This window comes from Chrysemys picta, chromosome 13 (assembly GCF_011386835.1).
Source record: "Chrysemys picta bellii isolate R12L10 chromosome 13, ASM1138683v2, whole genome shotgun sequence".
NCBI lineage: Eukaryota > Metazoa > Chordata > Testudines > Emydidae > Chrysemys > Chrysemys picta.
In genome coordinates, this window is record NC_088803.1 from 47664308 (window position 1) to 47685304 (window position 20997).

The 20997-nt window shown below is 45.1% G+C and overlaps 1 protein-coding gene across 2 annotated transcripts in view; it reads right to left on the reverse strand.

Annotated features, from left to right (window-relative positions):
* Positions 1-277: 277 nt before the first annotated feature.
* Positions 278-20997, reverse strand: part of CABLES2 (Cdk5 and Abl enzyme substrate 2) — a 53162-nt gene continuing 32442 nt past the window's right edge. For both annotated transcript variants that reach the window (XM_024114908.3, XM_065566127.1), the window contains 6 exons: positions 11995-12103; positions 11101-11266; positions 8054-8157; positions 6153-6259; positions 4422-4626; positions 278-3938 (listed from right to left, as the gene is read on the reverse strand). In XM_024114908.3, coding sequence (XP_023970676.3) covers positions 3798-3938; positions 4422-4626; positions 6153-6259; positions 8054-8157; positions 11101-11266; positions 11995-12103 — 832 coding nt within the window. In that variant the 3' untranslated portion in view covers positions 278-3797. The remainder of the gene's footprint in view (positions 3939-4421; positions 4627-6152; positions 6260-8053; positions 8158-11100; positions 11267-11994; positions 12104-20997) is intronic.

Sequence of the window (20997 nt, forward strand, 5' to 3'; positions counted from 1 at the left end):
GTCAGTTTCTCCAGTTTGTGGTCCTGTCACAGTAATTTTTTTTTTTTTTTTTTAAATAGGGCATTATTGAAAACCCACAAACATGGGTTAAGGATTCAGGGGCAAGTGTAGTACATGAAACTATCAAGAATAGTTTTTTTGAAAATTGACTTGGATTACCTCTTTCTGCCAGGTATTTAGAAGGAGGCAAAGGAAAGGCTCATACAGCTAGAGTGTTCTTAAAAGGAATATTTTCCAGACAGAAGCCAAAGTATGTCAAACTTGATTGGTTACAAAATATGTATCAAAACAAATTTTATTTCACAGCTTCTCAATCCCACAATTTCATCAAAAGAATATTAGACAAATTACAAACAAGAGACTTTAATTTAATTTACTAAGACACAAAACTATAACAGTTTACATAAAAATGTACAAGCTCCTATCAAGAGTCTTTTCGTTGTGCTGAATCTAAGCAGCACCATATTTACATGTGATACATAATTAAACCACACCCCCAAATGTAAAGAGACCAGCATTTCTCTTTAAAGGAAAAAAGATTCTTTGTTTTTGCATGAAAAAGTGTAACCTCTCTCTTAGAATGTTATGTTGGGTCCCATTTTGGTTTAGACATTGATAACATTGCAGTAATAATTTTCTACCACACAGTGGCAGCTTTTCTGTAACAAGATAAATATATCACAATGAGGCTTAACTGAAATAGGACTCTAAGCCAATTTAGGGTAGAGAATGCTAACTCCTATAAAACATCACACACACACGTACGTACGTTACTGCCTTTGCCAACAGGATCACCATTTCTGTACAGATAAGTCACAGAAAAAGGTACTCAACATACAAGTTGTAGACGGTCGGTTAAAATGACAATTTGGGATCAGAGGTTTCAGAGTAACAGCCGTGTTAGTCTGTATCCGCAAAAAGAAGAACAGGAGTACTTGTGGCACCTTAGAGACTAACAAATTTATTAGAGCATAAGCTTTCGTGGACTACTACTATGCATCCGAAGAAGTGGGCTGTAGTCCACGAAAGCTTATGCTCTAATAAATTTGTTAGTCTCTAAGGTGCCACAAGTCCTCCTGTTCTTAATTTGGGATCAATAACCCATCTTCAGACTTGAAACAAGATTTCTATGGTGTTACAGAAGAGTTTCCTTCCATTTCTTATAGAAATTTACACACAGTGAACACTGTATATAATAGACCATTCCCATGATACAATTTTCACCCATAATATCTAGGGCTTTAGAGCTCAGAGCTTTGGATGTGCACAAGCCGAGCTTTAAAATGAGCACCTATTACGGTAAAGCCTTTACTTAAAACACTGCTCTAAAGAATACATGCTTTATCTTAGGAAGGTGTAAGTCTACATTTTGCTGGAAGACTAAACCCATTTACACACTGAAGCAACAACCTGCAACCTTACTCAGGCACAGCTGCCATTGCAGTCCATGTCTGATGAAGGATTGCAGGATTAGACTTTAAGGTTTACATTTCAGTCAGAACATCTTTTCTCCGTTACATATTAGTTTAAAGCAATTTAACTCCTAAAATGAACAGCAGGAGCACAAGTTGTCTTGGAGCACTACATTTTTAGACATTTATAGTAACATGACAAATGATTTTACATTTTTTGGACAAAAACTGTGAGAAGTTTTACATTTACCACTTCCCCAAACACTAAAGTTCCATATTAAGTTTGTCAATATTTAGATAAAGAAAAGGTATTGACTGATTTGGAGAAAGCTGTAGCAGATAATGGTCCATTATAAATTGAGTGCACTGCATTAATTAAAAAAAAAAGTAAGTTGGCAACCCACAAGTGTTAGTCTAATACTTTAGTAAAATAGAACTTATAAAACTGGCACTAATTATTCAGTATAGAACTTTAGCAAACAACCGACAATTTTCTAACCTTTCTTTTGGAAAATAAATTCAGTTGGCAAGTTGGATGTTAGCTATCTTCCAATTTAGAAAGTTTGTAAAATTCTCCCAGATTAAGAAATTATCATGCATGTTAAACTTTACAGAGAAGCAGCTTTCTAAAATTCATGTCCTGCGCATTGACGAGAAGGTGCATATTTACTTGCACTCAAGTTGTTAAATAGAGCTACTAGGTTTAGGACTTGAGTAGTATTACTGAAGTTAGATGTATAAAATACCTTTTAAGTGCTGCTTAAAAAGAAAGGCTCTACTAAGTTTGCTTCAGTTTCACTGAAGTCAAACTGGACTTAGGTAAAATGTAGTTGAATAGCAAGACTTCAGTTTTATGTTTGTTCTTATTTAGTGGCCACCACAAACGCACAAGGAGTTGAAATTTACAGTACTCCATGTATCAGAGACCAGGTAGCCTTTTTACCTCAGGAAGAGATCTAGTATCTAAGTTAGTCACAAACAAATACTTGGACATTGAGAAATTTTGTATTATTTTTGTCCCTTGCAAACACACACACAAACATTTATTTGTATCATAATATTGCTTAGAAAAAAAACCCCAAGAGCAGCTAACTGTATCGCTAAAGGTACAACATGTTTCAGAATTGTTTAAACCAAATGTCTGGGCAACAGTGGAAGAAGTTATTTAACCCTTGCATAAACATCAGAGTGCTGCTGAACATTAACCTCTAACTGAATGGCTGATCAAACAAATGTGCAACAAATGCCAGTTTCATGAGGCCCATCACAGTGGCACAATGCGTGGAAGAACTGAGTAAAAAGTAACAATTTAACAACTGGACATACTTTGGAAGTGATAGCAGTACTGGCCGAAACACTTGTGTACAGAGCAGAGAAAGATCACTCATGATAGACATGGTCATGTTTAAAAAGGTGCTTAGTTTCAGACTATAGTAAACAGTGGCATAAATCAAAATTATAAACGATAATATGGTGATTTCCTCTCACCTATAAGTCAATTTCTTATCTCCAATTGAACAATGAACTACAAGAATGAACTCCAAGCTGCTTTGCTGCAGCTAATGTGTTCAACAAGTGATATTTCACGACAGATTTCCAATCTTTCTTTCCTTTTTTAAAATAAAACCTTTATTCACATATTAATAGTTAAAGAAGTTGAACTAGAATAGTTTCAGACTTGCTACCTATAGATCTATAATACAAATCCCCTCTGTAATATTAGTGCAGATATACTGGAATTGTTTTCACTATATGCAAGGCAAATGCAGGTAAAGGATACATTGCTATTTAAATTCAGGATTCACTATTATGCAACGTAAGTAACTTGAAAAGTACTGGTACCAGACCAGTCAATTTTAGGCACATCTTTAAAAAAATAAAGTATGCATTTTATTAATGTAAAAATGCAAGAAAATTCGCAGATACACTATTTGAAGTTTATGATTTCTTTGAATGGAAGTGTTGCTCCCTTTAGTTTCAAGGAAGAAAATAAAGGTCGAAGCAATCTAAGAGAACAATAGCGTAGCATCCTTTGTAGGGAAGAACTGACCATTTCCTAGTAAAATTGAAAAGGAAAATACAGAATAACCAGCAGCCACAAAGGCAGCTAGTTTGTGAATCATTTGTGCTTTAATGTCCAAAGGAAAATAAAGTTCAAGACAACCCTTTCTGTACCATCTCCTGATACAGACTTGGTACCTGTATCGTTAATGTACATCTTGACTGTTTAAAAATCATGCTGCAGTCTTCAAACTAGCTGTAGGCATGAGCTGATGCACATTGTGACAGAGAAGGTCAGCGGCAAGTGTCAAATTCAGGAGCAAAATGTTCAGTAATGCTGTTAATCCCCAGAGCCACTGGTGAGCAGCTGGAATGTAGCTTTGGTCAGGCTTGCTGTGTGAGACGTCTATAATGAGGTAAAACTTGGTTTTCAGGAAGGTAGAGGACCAGCTCCAAAGCTACAAGCACTGTAAATTCAAATCCAATGAGATCTCGTCTGTTGAATCTGAATCTTTCTTCTAGTTTCTGCAATGGCATTTTTTGGGAGGGGGAAAAAGAGAAGAAGAGGAGAAAATTGGATCAGCAGTTATCCTCAGGAGTGCTACTAGATTGTCACAGATCATACCAGCATAAGAAAGAAAAGTAATCATGTTATGGCTTGAGCTGTACATACATACAGGATCAAATATGCAGTTGGCCTGCAAAACTAGAAACAGACCAATTTATGGGTTCCACTCTGGTAACTGGGAGCCAAATTACCCAATTTGCATGCAAACACACAGTTTTTTGCATGCCCAAAAGTTTTAGGGGTGCGGTTTGGAGATCAAATAAAAACACAGGCCATTTCCCCCCCCAAAACAGGTGCCTAATTTTAGGATCGGAGCCTAAATTTGGTTACTCATTTTTGAAAAAGTCTTGGTCTTAGTTCATAAAATGTAAGACTGCAACATTAATAAAAAGACAGAGCTTATTTATGACAGTGAATGAAAGAATTCAAACTATACTTACATCAATAAGGTGTTTAACTTCATGTTTCCTGAGATCACTGCTGATCTTGGCTGCAAGAAGCACACAAGCACCAGCGCACAGTTTGCGGTTCTGTTTGTTGAGCTTGCCTTGGAGAACAAGCTTCTCGAAGTAAACATACGCCATTGACACAGTAACTGGCTCTAGATTGCACTCTTCACTCAGGTTCCACATCTCTCTCTTTAAGCTGTGAGGGGACAAAATACCTTTATCACATGAAATGGTTTCTAAAAAAAACATTGGAAACTCTGCAGTGTGAAGGAAGCAAGGATTGGTAAAGGGACTGAAGCCCTGAATTTATTAATCTGGTTCATATCTAATCCAGACTAGTTCTCAACAATGCTGTTACCATCTGAAGGCTGTTTGGTGGCATATGAAGTGAACTGGTATTCTCAGTACAGTTCCCAGTGGACAGGCCTCCACAATGCAGAAACTACATGATGGCTGGCATTAACTAGCACTTTCAGAGACCAAGGAGACTGAACCTCCTTGTCACATGGAGGTGATCCTTCTATATCAGTTTTAAGGCAAATTGGCAGGGCAGTGTTGCAAACTTGTAGTGCTATTGGTCATGCTGTATCTCTGAAAGCTCTCTCTCTAAACATGCAAGAGTAGGGAGTGTCTACAGTGGTTGTGCTAAGAAGATTAAGTCCCTAAAAAAATATTCAGTATGTAACTATAAGAATTAATAGCCAAACAGGAAACTGCCATTTTGATAGCTTCACGAAACAGATTAGGGCTGAGAACATAAGAATTCAAGTCCCAATAAAACTCAGTTCCAAATTTTTTGAAGTGAACTGAAAACTCTGTTAAAGTTACTAAACTGCTTTTCAGCGATTTCAAATGGGGTCTGAATTTCCATAGGGCTCGATCCTGCCTACCCGCCATTCATGGGACTCCTATTGAAATTTATGCTCATGCACAGTCCCATTGAAGCGAATAGGACTAAAGCGCCTAAGGGTTTGCAGAGTCAGGGCCGAAGTTTGCTATTCACAGACAGTCTTCCCACTGGGACGTACAGTTCTGTATCATCAAGACAATGCCCCTCCCTGAAGGCAGAAGTTAATGTGTTTATAGGGTATTTCTAAAAAGATCTGAAATTATATTTTGAATAAACTGTATTTCTTATGGGTATTTATTTTACTAAAAAGTACTATAAAAAAATCACTGTACTTTTCTTTAAAGATAATATTGTGGCACAGAAAGGTGAAGTTGCCTGGATTTTTTTATTTCATTCTGCAGTTTCCTATAACAATCCAAGACGACAGGATATTTTCTTGTTACTCAAATAGAAATAGATAGCCATGTGGTCCCAGATGGAGGCACAGACTGCTTATAGGAAAGGTGGAGCACACTGTAGGCTGTGAAGTCCACTTATGTTTTGTTCCATAGTTTGCAGAAGGATTGTTGAGTCAGTTGTAATTTGCTAACATTATATTAGTACTAAGTCAAGAAGAAAGCAGTATTAGTCTGAAAATAACTACTTTTAGGCTGAGTTATATGAGGACCATTCCCAGCATCCTAAGCATTCCTGTAATGGCTGCCATCCCACAGCCAGCTTAACTGGTAACAAGAGATTATCAGTATTTAATCATATATACTATTAATAGAATTAATACTTAATTCCATACAAGTGTTCGAGGAAGCGGCTTGTACAAGAGGCTTAAAGGACATTCACTCTCCCCTCTCTGTTCACAAGTGCTTGTTTCTTACCTTCTAATTTTGCTCAGCGTTAGCTTGATGTGAGGAAACTTCTCTTTAAAAGTTTCATTCATGTCCTTTTTAAGGTCTGAGGGTTTCACATATTCGATTACTGTGGTCTGAAACACAAGAGGCAAATTTTCTATAACATTTGTGGTTTCACAGTCTACAATGCATTATAGGTGCCCTTCAAGCATACCCTCTGTTTGATACAAGGGCAAGACAGACATGTCTTCAATAATATTTTGCACTCCTGTAGTGCACACCCAGTGCTTACAAAATATTAAAATAATCTCAGCAATTTGCAAGACAGACAATTATCCCCATTTTACAGACCGCGAAACTGAAACTGGGAGAGTCAGCAACTTGCCCAAGAGATCAGGCTCCCTTTCTAGTATAAGCTTCTCAGAGCCTGACATACAGGCTTCATTAGCTACCCAATGCTTCACCTTTAACAAACACAGGGCAGTGTGGGGACACTCTTGTGGAGCTAGAGCTCAGCTGTCAGTGACACTGCTCTTCGTGAGAGCTTCCCTACTAAACTATCATGATAGAGTCGTGCAAGCGACCAGTATGGAATGTTAGGTACTGTTATAGATGCCTGTTGTAGGCCACAACGCCAGTAGTCTGCTGTTAGTCTGTCCACATCTTCAGAGCATTATAAAGCTTGTGTATTCAAGTGCCAAGTATTATTTCATGGCCTATATGATGAGAGGGGAAAGAGTTCACTTCTTCCCCAAAACGTTAAGGGTCAATAAAAGATGTGTGAGTAGGGCTATATGGTCTCATGACAGAGGTGCCAGAGAATGAAGTTTGTGCAGGGTAAAGTAAGCCTTCTGGCCTTAAGAGTGTAACCTGCTATTACAAACATCAGCATTACATGTTGAGGCACACAAGTTAGTGGAATAGAGTAACCGCTAGACAAACAGTTGAAATAAGGCCATGTCAAGGGAAAGCTGTAGTAATCCCAATCTCACTGGGATGCTTTGAAAAAAAAAAATAAGGAGCCAAAGTGTGGCAAAATGAAGAAATCCTAATTCTCAGACATGGAGTAGACTATAGTTCCCAAATGACCCAAATACTGTCTTGCTGCTTTGAGTCAGTTTCTTCTGAGAGAAGTGGCAGGGAATCCTACAACTTCAGCTGACAGCGTTCCTGGGAACAGACATCAACAATCCTGAAATCAGCGCTCTCTTTGGTTGTTGGATCTACTCTCTGACCTTTATGCTGTTTCTCTCTGTGTAACTAGCAGCCATTGTTTTGCAAGATTTCCATGCTCTAAGAGTGCCTTCAAATTTAATAAAATAGAGTTCACTCCTGGAACAAACTGTCAGGAAGACTAACTGCTTTAATGTGTTAAGCAAAGGAGCTGTGCATAAACTAATCCCAGAGGCTCATATTAACTTTTTGTAGCTGCCACTGATCAGTGGTTATAGATAGACAAAATGTTGTTCTAAATTACTGATATCCAGTCATCTCCACACAGTTCTAATAGACAAGCTTTTGCTGCAACATCTTTAAAACGTGCCTTTGTCCATAATATTATTTAGGAATACATTAACTAATTTATGCACTACTGAACATACATTCCTTGCATATTCACTACAATAGAGTCTACGCTTAATTGGGTCATCACCATCGAATCTCAGACAGAAGTTTAATCTCTCTGAGGACAGAAGGTCCTTAGCGCTCTCTGGTAATCTATTACTAATGTAGTGTTTGGCACTGCTCTCTAACTCAGTAGTGCTCAAGTTCAATGCACAACTATGTCTGTTTATAGTTTTCCCAATAAGTACTCAAACAGGGCACATTTTATCCAAGGTAGTTCTTTACTGACACTGAGCATCCATGCGCTGAGTACGTATGCACAGGGAGCCAGACAGCTGCTCAGTTAAAATATACCAATTTCTTACCATGTAAGATGCAAAGATGAGAACACGCTTGTGTTTCCCACAAGGCCATTGAGGATCATCCAGGAGATTCGGATTATACTCTGATGACTCACCAACTTCGTTTCCTGGAAGAATGGGAGAAGTAAATACAGCATGAGTTGTAAGATGAACAAAAAAATGAGCTTTAAGAAAGAGATTCCTGATGCATCTCTAAGATTAGAGACAATCTGCAAATGGGAGGAGAAAATTCATTTAACTATACTACTCAATGCCCCAAATTCTTGGATCTGCAAACTCTGAAGCTGTAGGTCACCTACTCATGCTCCAGGAAACACTACAGTACAGAATATACACCGACCACAAAGACAGTACTTGGAAGGCAGTGACAACAGGAGACAAAAGGCAAGTGCTTTTTTTAAAATAAGCACATTATTGGTTTGCAATTTTTTTTGTTTGCTGCTTAAAAATAGTAATACATTGTATGTGACATACAGCATGTGAAAAAGCATGTAAGATCTACCAAGAACTCATCCATAATGCAAACTGAAAAGGAGGATGAGGCACTCGCACATTGTTTTTAAATATTACAATACCCCATGATCTGAATCGAAAAATACTCAGTCCAGGGATATTACAAGGGTTCTAGTGAGAAGAACGAAGAGTGAGAGGACAATCTTATCTCCAACTGTCCAAGTCAAAGATTTCAATGGGATCAGCATCTCTCTTTGCACCTCCCATATTCTGGCTTCAACCAGGGACCTGCCTTGCACTTAGCGCAGTCTTGGAGCTACTTTATGTTGTACTGGCTTGTAACAACCTCTTAGTGGCTATTACACCAGATGAGCATAGCTGGAGTGCACAATATTCTGGCCACACCCTTTCCTTCCTATTTATGCTAGGGCAAGGGCGTAGTAGAAACAGAGGAGAAAAGAATTCTGCACTATCTAGGAACATGTTACACCAGGATTATTCTGCAAAGGCCACTTCCAGAGTGGCATAAAGGGGCTGGAGCACAAGAAAGAAGCTGGCTCCCTCTCTACATTTAGAAAGAAGGTGAGCAGTTGTGTGGATAGAGGAGTCAGCGGGATGTTTTCGTCATTAGTCCTTACACTGCTGAGTTAAAAGGATCCAGTTATTTTTGCCTACTGGCATTCTGCTGCACCTGGTGTTCTATTGTCATGCTACTTATGTTCCACTGAAGTCAGCAGACTGTCAGAGAACACCTCTGGTACATCAGCAGCACAGCAGGTTCATTCTAGCTGGAACATTCAAGCAGCAGAGGTAAAAGCCTGAAAGGAAGTTCTTTTTGTAAAAAAATGTTATTTATGGGTGTTGTGTAAGGATGCCAGAAATGGCACAGCATTGGAGGGTCTAGTTTAGGGGCGAGAGTAAAGTGGTTACATATGTTGGCCAGATACACAAAAGTCTATTTTATGTTCTCCCGTTAGAATATTGTTTTCAAGTGTGATTATAATCTGAAAAGTGACTAAAAATGATATCCATATGATTCCATATTTATATCTTTCCATGGTTCCAAATGTGCTCTTTTTGCAAGCAGAAAGATGAACACTTCAATAGCCAGTCATGCAGCTTTAAATCTGGATCTGAATGTTCAACTGAGTTCTTGCCAGCTCATGCATTACCACATGTGATAAAAGATTCTGCACTTCGAATCACTGATGCATGAGCCAAGCTCACTTTCACAAAGATGTATTGACTCTACAGTATGAACAAAAAGAACACATCTGTTTTGTAAAGTACATGCAGGTAGCAGATCTGTTGAATTAGCTGTGTCACTTTTACACGATTGCCTTTTTACCACTGAAGCGCTGTAAGGTATATTAGTTTCTGGTTTGAACAGCAGGAGCTGGTGGGTTGGGGTGTTTAATTGCAAGAGAGGGACACGGGAAACATCTTCTGCAGGTAAGATGTCACTTAAATATCAGCGTGGAATAATTTAAATGCTGCTACTTTAGGGAATCTGATACTCTGGTAATTTGTTTCTCTATTTTGAGCAAAACTGTGACTAGATCTCTTATTCTGTACGGGCTGGTCCCCACTTAGTCCGGACTTCGGACTAAGGTACGCAAATTCAGCTACGTTAATAACGTAGCTGAATTCGAAGTACCTTAGTCCGGACTTACCGGGGTCCAGACGCGGCCGGAAGTCTCCCCCCGTCGACGCTGCGTACTCCTCTCGGAGAGCTGGAGTACCGGCGCCGATTGTGGGCACTTCCGGGATCGATCCGGGATCGATTTATCGCGTCTTAACCAGACACGATAAATCGATCACAGAACATTGATTGCGTGCCTCCGGACCAGCCGGTAAGTGAAGACTAGGCCTAAGTGTGCAGAAGTTTATTCCCCTCCCTGCCTCTGGCATGACCAAAACTTGCACATGTGAAAATAGCAACAGCACCTCCTCACAAATGGCACAGACAAAATGAACTTGCTTATACTCTTAAAAAATAAAATCTTTTGGGCAGTCAGTTGGACACATGAAGTCTATGGTATTTAATCTGAATTTAAGAAAATCACTTATCAGTGTTCCTTTAGGTTAGGTCTTGTTATGCTGGAAGGGCAGGGAGAGTTCTTCCTTACATTTCCATGTGTTCCAAGCGTTCAAGTAATTCTTTGAAAGAGTTCAGGGAAAAAAAAATCTATCCTTTACAAAGCCTAGTGTTGTCTCTCCTGATAGGAAATGTAACTAAATTGATTACAAAGAAACAGGTAATAAAATAGCAATTCCAAAAATCAATGTTGTTTTGTTGTGTAGCCTTTTATCTCCTCTGAGCTTTTCACTCCTTTGTGCTTAGTTATCTCTAGTCTACTCATCTGATCCCTTCACTAGTCTTTGGCCACAGCTTTAGGGAATGGCCTCCTGAAGAATTCTCAGCTTTATCAAATCCTTCCTAAAAGTGCTTTTTGCTGACAGCCTTCAGTTCCTACTGTTATTTAGCCTTGTTCCAGGCAAAATTTATTCCTGCCATTTTAGAGCATCTTACAAGGAAAAAGGGTATTGCAGTTCCCCTTGCATGCAAGCAGTACAAAACCATACGGAGTTTTTACCTATTTCTGTTCCTGGTGGTATTGTTTTAGTGGTTACAGTTTTATGTCTTGACCCCGTAAGGCTCCGTGAAGCACTGAATCGACATGAAGGAACAGCACCATGATTATCAATTTTGCGGCCAACAAGGGCATTGGTTGGATACAAGAACTTTGCATAGGACACAACCTAAATAAAGACAACGCGTGTTAGTAATTATAGGAGGAGCTGTGAATCACCTCTATATTTAGGCTAACACTTTCCATTCTAAAAAAAATGCTTGCAACTGTTTTTGAGTAGTCTCCATTGTTTGCAACAGGCCTTGGGAAATTCAACAGGGAGAAAGCCAGGGGCCAGAAAAGTTTTATTTCTTTGTCCCATTAAATTTCATTCAGGTTTGGCACAAATACAAACATTTGAGGAGTCACTATTTCTCTTCCAACACTTGCATTGTCAGCAGAATTTTGGTAGCATGCCAAATAACTGAACATGAATTTTCTAATCTGAGGCTGGGCCCATATCTGCACCAAAGCAGCAGCATCAGTGCACTGCTCTGGGAACCCCAGGAGAAGACAGCTTCTTTGTCAGTGGGGAGAATGAACTGGACAGGGGCCTCCCTACCAGTCTCACCAGACCCAGCATGACCCTAGTGGCCCATCAGTGCCACCTAGGGAAGGAGCTCTTCTCCACCTCCCAGGACACCTCTTATGAAAGGACCTCCAAGTGCTTTATAAACAATAATTAAGCTTCAGCACCTCCGGCGGGATGGGGCAGGTCACTTAATGTCTACGCCTCATGGTCATATAGTGACAGAGCAGGGAATAACACTCAGACCCACCAATCCTCAATTTTCTACTCCACCCGCAGCTCCATTCATTAGTATGGTGGACTCTACAAGAAACAAAATATTTCCTTACCTTGCCATCAGCTCCAAGCTCCACTCCTTCCAATCCAAGAACCATCTCTGAAGAGACTGAAACACCACCAGAAGGATGTCGCTGTTTCTGCCCTTCCATTTTTAGATCACTGTAAATGAAGATGGATACTGAAGTGTACTATAAGAAACTGCATTACAAAGTCTAACTTCCTCTACAGTAAACACTAAACATGCCATAGCACCAACATTAACACCACTGGAAAAAAATTCCACTCCGTCTTCCCATTCCCCTTTTCAAGCAAGCATTAATTTTTAAATACCCTACTCAAAATGTAAGAGGTTCACTTAACTAGAGAACAATCTAACAGGACAGAAACTGGTTATTTTTAATTCAGCTCAGTATTATTATGCTTACTATCATTTAAACTGAGCCACATGTAATCTTTCTACACACATGTACAACCCTATACTGCACTAACAAATGTACACGTTTTGGGTAGCAAACACAAGCAGCAAACATGTTTTACATTACTAGTTTCCCTACACTATCAGCTAACCTTTCAGTTACACTTTACTGACTGGAGCCCGCATTCATAAACACCACACTGACTAAATAAATAGAGATTTCTAGCAGAACTCTATTTTAGTAACAGCAATTTTGCCACATACTTCAGTCTAAATAAATAAAGTTACTGTATTTTGGTCAAATCATCATCATCTGACAAGGAAAAGCTGAAAGAAGTGGTACTTTAGCAGCCAGCTATAGAATCCAACTCTTTCAAGTGACCTTGCTGCTTTCCCATCAAGTGAGAGAAACGTTTCCCATTGCCTATTTTTGTAGAAAGTATGTTTGCATACAATACAATTTCCACCACTAAACATCCGTTTCCTTCTTCCATAAGTTATGTACAGGACATAAGTGACAACACAATTGTTTTAGCAACGGTGGATTAAGAGTAAATGCAATACTTTCTGTAGACTGTGTAAATCAAACGTCCACAGAGCTAGCTCAAAGCTCACAAGAGAATCCTACATGGATTTTCCTCTAGTTCTCCTCACTTATTATTCCTCATGTGTGAGTATTTGCAATTGTATTGTGTACATTTGGAACACATTTCTTACATTTCCAAAATACATTGCATATAATTTGCCATAAATGGATTGTTTTCAGTTCTTGGTAGTCACAGTGGCATTCAACATTTAATGTTATTTTCAGGGCTTAATACATCTTTTTTTTTTTTTTTTTTAAAGAGTCAGAAGAGCATCTTAAAGTATTAATTATTATGGTGGAGTTACAAATCCCTGAAAACGAGAGTCAGGAAAGATAGCACTTGCCTTTACCTCTAGTGGTATATTAGAGCTAAGTGCAAAATAATGAACAGTCTGACCAAAATATTTTAAAAAAAAAGTTAATAGGGCACTCAGCACTACCTCAAAACTTCAAAGAGAACCAACTGCAAACAGTGCAATAAGGTGGGCAAGGATGACCAACCCAATGGAGTTATCCAGTTTCTCTTATCAGGACTGGCAAGTTTCCATTCCCTTTAACTTAATAAAGGACTGAAACTTCCCAACTCAAGTTGTTTGGTGTCAGTGATAGCTGGCCAAGGTGGTAGCAAATGCCCTTCTCACATTATATAAAGGAAAAAACCTTTAAAAACACTCCCCCCCCCACAAACAAAAGCACAACTGGTGACAAATACCTATTGCACTCCATCTTCCTCGATTAGATTATTTTTTTTTTTGGCCAAGAAAAGTAAACTCAAGACTCCTAGCTCCAATCTTTTACTATTACTATTAGAGTGGTGGCGGAAGGAGAGGTAGTTTGACTTTGTTTTCAATAAAAGATTCAAATATTGTGTAAAACCCCTAAAAGTGTAGCATAACTGGTTACCTTAAAAAAAAAAAAAAAAGGAGGTTCTATCCTAACACCACAACCTTTATTCATTGTCAGGTTTTTGCATCAAGCAAGAGGTCTTAGGCCTTGATATTGCAAACACTTAGGCACTTGCTAATTCTGCACACGAGTAGTCTCATGATAAAATGGTTTCACATACATGAAGTTAAGCATGGGCATAAGTGTCTCCAGGAACAGGGCCCTATTTCCCTTTTAAATCTCAAAGCATACACCTCATAAGAGCATACGAATGGCCATAGTGGGTCAGACCAATGGTCCATCTAGCCGAGTATCCTGTCTTCAAACACTGCCTGGTGACATGCTTCAGAGCAGGGCCAGCTCCAGGCAGCAGCCCACCAAGCATGTGCTCCCCACGGGGGGCTCTCTGCCCTCCCCCCGGTGCTCTGGCCGCCGGGGAGAGCGGAGAGCCCCGGTCGGGCTCTCCGCCCTGCTCCCGGTGCTCCGGCCGGTCGGGGATTGTGGGCCCGCGGCTGGGCTTGGCGCCCTCCCCTGCCGCGCTGGGGGGCGAGGGGGGCGGCTTTTTTGCCTAGGGCGGCAAAAAAGCCAGAGCCGGCCCTGCTTCAGAGGGAATGAACAGAACAGGGCAATTTATTGAGTGATCCATCCCATCATCCAGTCAGCTTCTAGCAGTCAGAAGTCTAATAACACCCACAGTATAGGGTTGCGTTCGTGACCATCTTGGCTAATAGCCATTGATGGATCTATTCTCCATGAACCTATCTAATTCTTTTTTGAACCCAGCTATACTTTTCGCCTTCACAACATTCCCTGACAATGAGTTCCACAGGTTGACTGTATGTTGTGTGAAGAAAAAGACGGTTACTCACCGTTGTAACTGTTGTTCTTCGAGATGTGTTGCTCATATCCATTCCATTAGGTGTGTGCGCGCCGCGTGCACGATCGTCGGAAGATTTTTACCCTAGCAACACCGGCGGGTCGGCTGTGGAGCCCCCTAGAGTGGCGCCTTCATGGCGCTGAATATATACCCCAGCCGACCCGGCGCCCCCTCAGTTCCTTCTTGCCGGCTACTCCGACAGTGGGGACGGAGGGCGGGTTTGGAATGGATATGAGCAACACATCTCGAAGAACAACAGTTACAACGGTGAGTAACCGTCTTTTCTTCTTCGAGTGCTTGCTCATATCCATTCCATTAGGTGACTCCCAAGCCCAACTTAGGTGGTGGGGTCGGAGTGAGACATTGCTGTGTGCAAAACTGCTGATCCGAAGGCAGCATCGTCCCTGGACTGCTGCACTAGTGCATAGTGAGCCGTAAACGTGTGGACTGACGACCAAACCGCAGCTCTACAAATGTCCTGGATCGGAACTTGCGCCAGGAAAGCCGTCGAGGAAGCTTGGGCCCTCGTGGAGTGAGCGGTGAGGTGTGGTACTGAGACACCTGCCAGGTCGTAGCAAGTCCGGATGCAAGACGTAATCCAGGAGGATAGGCGTTGTGAGGAGACCGGTGATCCTTTCATTCGGTCGGCCACTGCAACGAAGAGTTGCGTCGTCTTTCTAAAGTGCTTTGTGCGGTCAATATAGAAGGCCAGGGCCCTTCGCACGTCCAGGGAATGCAAACGTTGATCCTGGCGAGTAGCATGTGGTTTAGGGTGAAAAACCGGGAGAAATATATCCTGGTTGATATGAAATGGAGAAACCACTTTAGGGAGAAAGGCAGGATGTGGACGAAGCTGCACTTTATCCTTGTGGAAAACTGTGTAAGGGGGCTCGGAAGTAAGCGCCCTGAGTTCAGAAACGCGCCTTGCTGAGGTGATGGCTACGAGGAAGGCTGTCTTCCAGGACAGGTACAGAAGTGAACAGGTGGCCAGTGGCTCGAATGGAGGACCTGTGAGCTTGGAGAGAACCAGGTTGAGGTCCCACGTCGGAACGGGCTGACGTTGTTGTGGGTACATCCGGTCTAAGCCCTTGAGGAATCTAACGACCATCGGGTTAGAGAATACCGAGGACGCGAGTTCCCCTGGATGGAAGGCCGATAGAGCGGCCAGGTGAACTCTAATTGAAGATATCGCCAACCCTTGCTGTTTTAGGGAGAGGAGATATTCCAAAATAAGAGGAATAGGTGCGTGCAATGGGGACGTGGCTCGTTGTTCGCACCAACAGGAGAACCGCTTCCACTTGGCCAAGTATGTGGTCCGTGTTGAAGGCTTCCTACTGCTCAGCAGAATCTGTTGGACAGAGTGTGAACACTGTTGCTCTGCCTGGGTGAACCATGGAGCAGCCACGCCGTGAGGTGGAGTGATTGCAGGTCGGGGTGACGCAGCCGGCCGTGGTTCTGCGAGATGAGATCCGGATACAACGGAAGCGGGATCGGTGTCTGAACCGAGAGTTCCAGCAGCGTGGTGTACCAATGTTGTCTCGGCCACGCTGGAGCGACCAGAATTACCTGTGCCTGGTCTCTGCGCAATTTGAGCAGTACCTTGTGGACCAGAGGAAACGGAGGGAAGGCATAAAACAGGTGGTCTTTCCAGGGAAGGAGAAACGCATCCGAGAGGGAGCCTGGGGCTCGACCTTGCAGGGAGCAGAACACGTGGCACTTCCTGTTGTCTCGAGATGCAAACAGGTCTATCTGGGGAAACCCCCACTTCTGGAAGACGGAATGTATGATGTCCGGACGGATAGACCACTCGTGCGTTTGAAAGGACCTGCTGAGTCGGTCCGCTAAAGTGTTCTGGACTCCAGGGAGGAACGATGCCGTGAGATGGATTGAGTGGGCGATGCAGAAGTCCCACAGGCGAATGGCCTCTTGGCATAGAATTGACGAACGTGCTCCTCCTTGCTTGTTGATGTAAAACATGGCCGTGGTGTTGTCGGTGAGAACTAACACACAGCGGCCCCGTAGGAGATTGAGAAATGCCTGGCACGCCAGGCGCACCGCCATCAGTTCCCGAACATTGATGTGTAGGGCTAGCTGAGGTGCAGTCCACAGGCCCTGGGTATGGTGCTCGTTGAGATGGGCGCCCCAACCCAGAGATGAAGCGTCTGTGACCAGGTGCAGAGAGGGTTGTGGGGCGTGAAACGGCATCCCTTCGCAAACCACATTGTGATCTAGCCACCATGTGAGGGAGGTCAGGACCGAGTTCGGGATTGTGACCACCATATTCAGGCTGTCCCGATGTGGGCGGTATATTGATGACACCCAGGTCTGGAGTGGGCGAAGCCGAAGTCTGGCATGCCTGGTTACGTACGTGCAGGAAGCCATGTGACCCAGCAGGGTAAGGCACGACCTCACCGTGGTAGTTGGGAAGGCCTTGAGTCCTTGGATGAGGCTCGTGATGGTGCAAAAGCGATTGTCTGGCAGGATGGCTTGTGCGCGTCTGGAGTCTAGAACCGCACCGATGAATTCTATTCTCTGGGTAGGTTCTAGAGTGGATTTGTCCTTGTTGAGTAGGATACCCAACTTGTTGAATGTGCGCACTATTATGTGGACGTGATCGCGAACTTGTTCCTTGGTGCGACCGCGTACCAGCCAGTCGTCTAGGTACGGGAACACCTGTATCCCTTGCCGACGAAGGTACGCTGCCACGACAGCCATACATTTCGTGAAGACCCGTGGGGCCGAAGATAGGCCGAAGGGAAGGACTGCAAATTGGTAGTGCATCCTGTTTACCACGAATCGGAGGAAGCGTCTGTGAGGCGGGTAAATAGCAATGTGAAAGTATGCGTCTTTCATGTCGAGGGCGGCAAACCAGTCTCCAGGATCGAGGGAAGGGATAATGGCCCCCAGAGAGACCATGCGGAACTTCAACTTTACTACGAATTTGTTGAGTCCGCGCAAGTCCAAGATGGGTCGCAGACCTCCTTTGGACTTGGGGATGAGGAAGTAACGGGAATAGAATCCCCTGCCCCTTAAATCCACCGGAACCTCCTCTATGGCCCCCATGGCGAGGAGCGTAGAGACTTCCTGTATAAGAAGTTGCTCGTGAGAAGGGTCCCTGAAGAGGGACGGGGAAGGGGGGGAGGAGGGGGGAAATGAAGAAAACTGGATAGCGTATCCCCTCTCCACCGTGCGGAGGACCCAACGGTCCGAAGTTATAAGGGACCAAGCACGGTGGAAGTGGGAGAGGCGATCCCGAAAGGAGGGGGCTGGATCCTGGGGGATGACTGGGGCGCCGTCCTCGACCGCACCTTCAAAAGTTCTGCCTGGGGCCTGAAGGTGGTCTAGGTGGCCCCTGGTTCTGGCCAGGTTGAGGGCCGGTCCACCTTCTTCTACCACCTCGCCCTCGCCTCCGGGCCGAGTCCTGTCTCTGACGAGGCGGGGGGGGGTAGAAGCGCTGAGGCTGCGGCCTAAACGGCCTGCGCTGGGGGCCCACAACATGCATCCCCAGGGAGCGCATGATTGTTCTCGAGTCCTTGAGGCTCTGCAGGCGAGAGTCCGTCTTATCTGAGAACAATCCATGACCCTCAAAAGGCAGATCTTGTAGGGTTTGCTGCAGCTCCGGAGGCAAACCCGAAACCTGAAGCCAGGAGATCCTGCGCATAGCGACACCCGAAGCCAGGGTCCTCGCCGCTGAGTCTGCAATGACCAAGGAGGCTTGCAAGGAGGTCCGAGCCACCTTCTTGCCCTCCTCTACCATGGCTCCAAACTCCTCCCTGGACTCTTGGGGAATCAACTCCTTAAACTTCCCCATAGAGTTCCAGGAGTTGAAATTGTAGCGGCTCAGTAGCGCCTGTTGGTTCGCCGCTCTAAGTTGTAGCCCTCCGGCTGAGTAAACCTTGCGGCCAAACAGATCGAGCCGCTTAGCCTCTTTTGATTTAGGCGCTGCAGCCTGCTGGCCGTGGCGCTCTCGTGCATTCACTGATTCCACCACCAGTGAACACGGTTGGGGGTGGGTATACAAGTACCCACAGTCCTTAGACGGGACAAAGTATTTTCTTTCCACCCCTCTCGCTGTGGGTGGAATGGAGGCAGGAGTTTGCCATATCGTATCCGCATTTGTTTGGATCGTGCGGATCAGAGGTAACGCCACCCTCGATGGGGCATCTGCTCCAAGGATATTCACGATCGGGTCGTGAACCTCCACTATCTCCTCCACCTGTAGGTCCATATTACGGGCCATCCTACGCAGGAGATCCTGGTGAGCCTGAAGATCTATCGGAGGGGGACCCGTACAGGAAGTGCCCGCCACTGCCTCATCCGGAGAGGAGGAAGAGGATGCCTCCGGTGGCACTGGATCCAAGGGGGGGTCCTGATCCCCCTGCTCTTGGGCCGGGGCATCACCTGCACTTGGGTCCATGGTGTCGGGTGGTGTGGACACTGAAGCCTCCATGCCCCCTGGCGGAGGCCGAGAGATGGTGGACTCCGGGGCCCTTCTAACGGAGTGACCCGAGCGAGAGGTCGAAGCTATTGGAGCCCCTTGCGCCTGATGGTACGCCCACGGGGTCCAAAACGACCAGTGAGATGGTCCATGAGAGTGGTCCTCTGCCATCTCCTGCCAATGGGCGAAGTTTCGTTCCTCGGCTTGCCCTTGAGGGGGATATGCCGATCTCGACAGGTCCTCCGAGGAGCGAGACACCGATCTTGACGGCCATGGCGGTGCCGAGAGAGATGAAACGAGCCCCGTGGGCTGTGGTGCCGCACGGTGCCGGTCTGGAGATGACCTATCTCTGCGCGGTGCCGGCGATCGGTGCCGGGACCGCGACCGGTGCCGATGACCTCGTCGGTGCCGGGAGTCGGATCTGGACCTCGACGAGGACCTGGAGTATGCCCGGTGCCGGGAGCGGCCCCTCGACGTCGAGCGTCGACCGTGGCGGTGCCGAGAACTACGTCTCGACGTTGATCGGTGCCGACGATCATAGCGGTGCCGAGACGTAGAGCGGTGCCGCGAAGAAGATCTTGGCCGCGAGTACGACCGGTGCCGAGACGGTACTCGGTGCCGGGACTGCGAGCGGCGTGGGGACCTGCTTCGGGACCTGGATCGGTGCCGAGGTTCCAGCCCTTGTGATGGAGGGCACATCAAGGCAGGTTTCCCCCTCGACTGGACCGGGCGAGTCAACGGTGCCGTCGGTGCCGGTGGTTGAGGCGGTGCCGGCTCCGTGAGAGCTATTAAGTCTCTCGCCGCCGCGAAGGTCTCTGGCGTCGACGGGAGGCACTGTATCACCGCCGGCCTCGGTGGAGACGCCGTCTGCACCGGACTCAACGGCCTCGGCGCCGGAGTCGACGGTGCTGGAGGCACCTGTTTCCGGTGCTCCACCGGCGTACGCGGCTCTACCCCCGGCACTGGGGGAGCCAGCGTCTTCGGCACGGAGGTCCCCGTCTTATGGGCTTTCTTACGCCCTGGGGATAATGACCGGCGCCGAGGCACTTGCCGTGCTTGCGGTGCCGACGAGGTCCGGTGCCGGGAAGGCTCATCTGACGCCACTCGCGTGGTCGTCATGGCCGGTGCCGCCGGGGCACTGCGCACCGAGGCGCAAGGTGCCGGGGCTTGACTTGTGGATGGAGCGTCCGGAGTAAGTGCCGCCTCCATCAGGAGTTGCCGGAGCCGAAAGTCCCGCTCCTTCTTGGTCCTTGGTCTGAAGGCCTTACAGATCTTGCACTTATCTGTTTGATGGGACTCTCCCAGGCACTTCAGACAGGAGTCGTGCGGGTCGCTCGTGGGCATAGGCTTAGCGCAGGAGGCGCACAGCTTGAAGCCGGGAGCGTTGGGCATGAGCCCGGCCCCGCGGCCGGGGGAGAAAGGGGGAGACGACCCCCTTAATCCCCTGAACTATTAAAACAACTAGACAACTTTTAAAACTACAACACTAGGACTATAACTATAACTATAACTACGAATAATGAAGTAAGCTAGGGAGAGTGGAGAACAGCTAAGCAGCGCTCCACAGTTCCAACGACCGTCAGGGGCGGTAAGAAGGAACTGAGGGGGCGCCGGGTCGGCTGGGGTATATATTCAGCGCCATGAAGGCGCCACTCTAGGGGGCTCCACAGCCGACCCGCCGGTGTTGCTAGGGTAAAAATCTTCCGACGATCGTGCACGCGGCGCGCACACACCTAATGGAATGGATATGAGCAAGCACTCGAAGAAGAATACTTCCTTCTGTTTGTTTTAAACCTGCTGCTATTAATTTCTTTGCGTGACCCTTGTTCCGGTATTATGTGAAGGGGTAAAC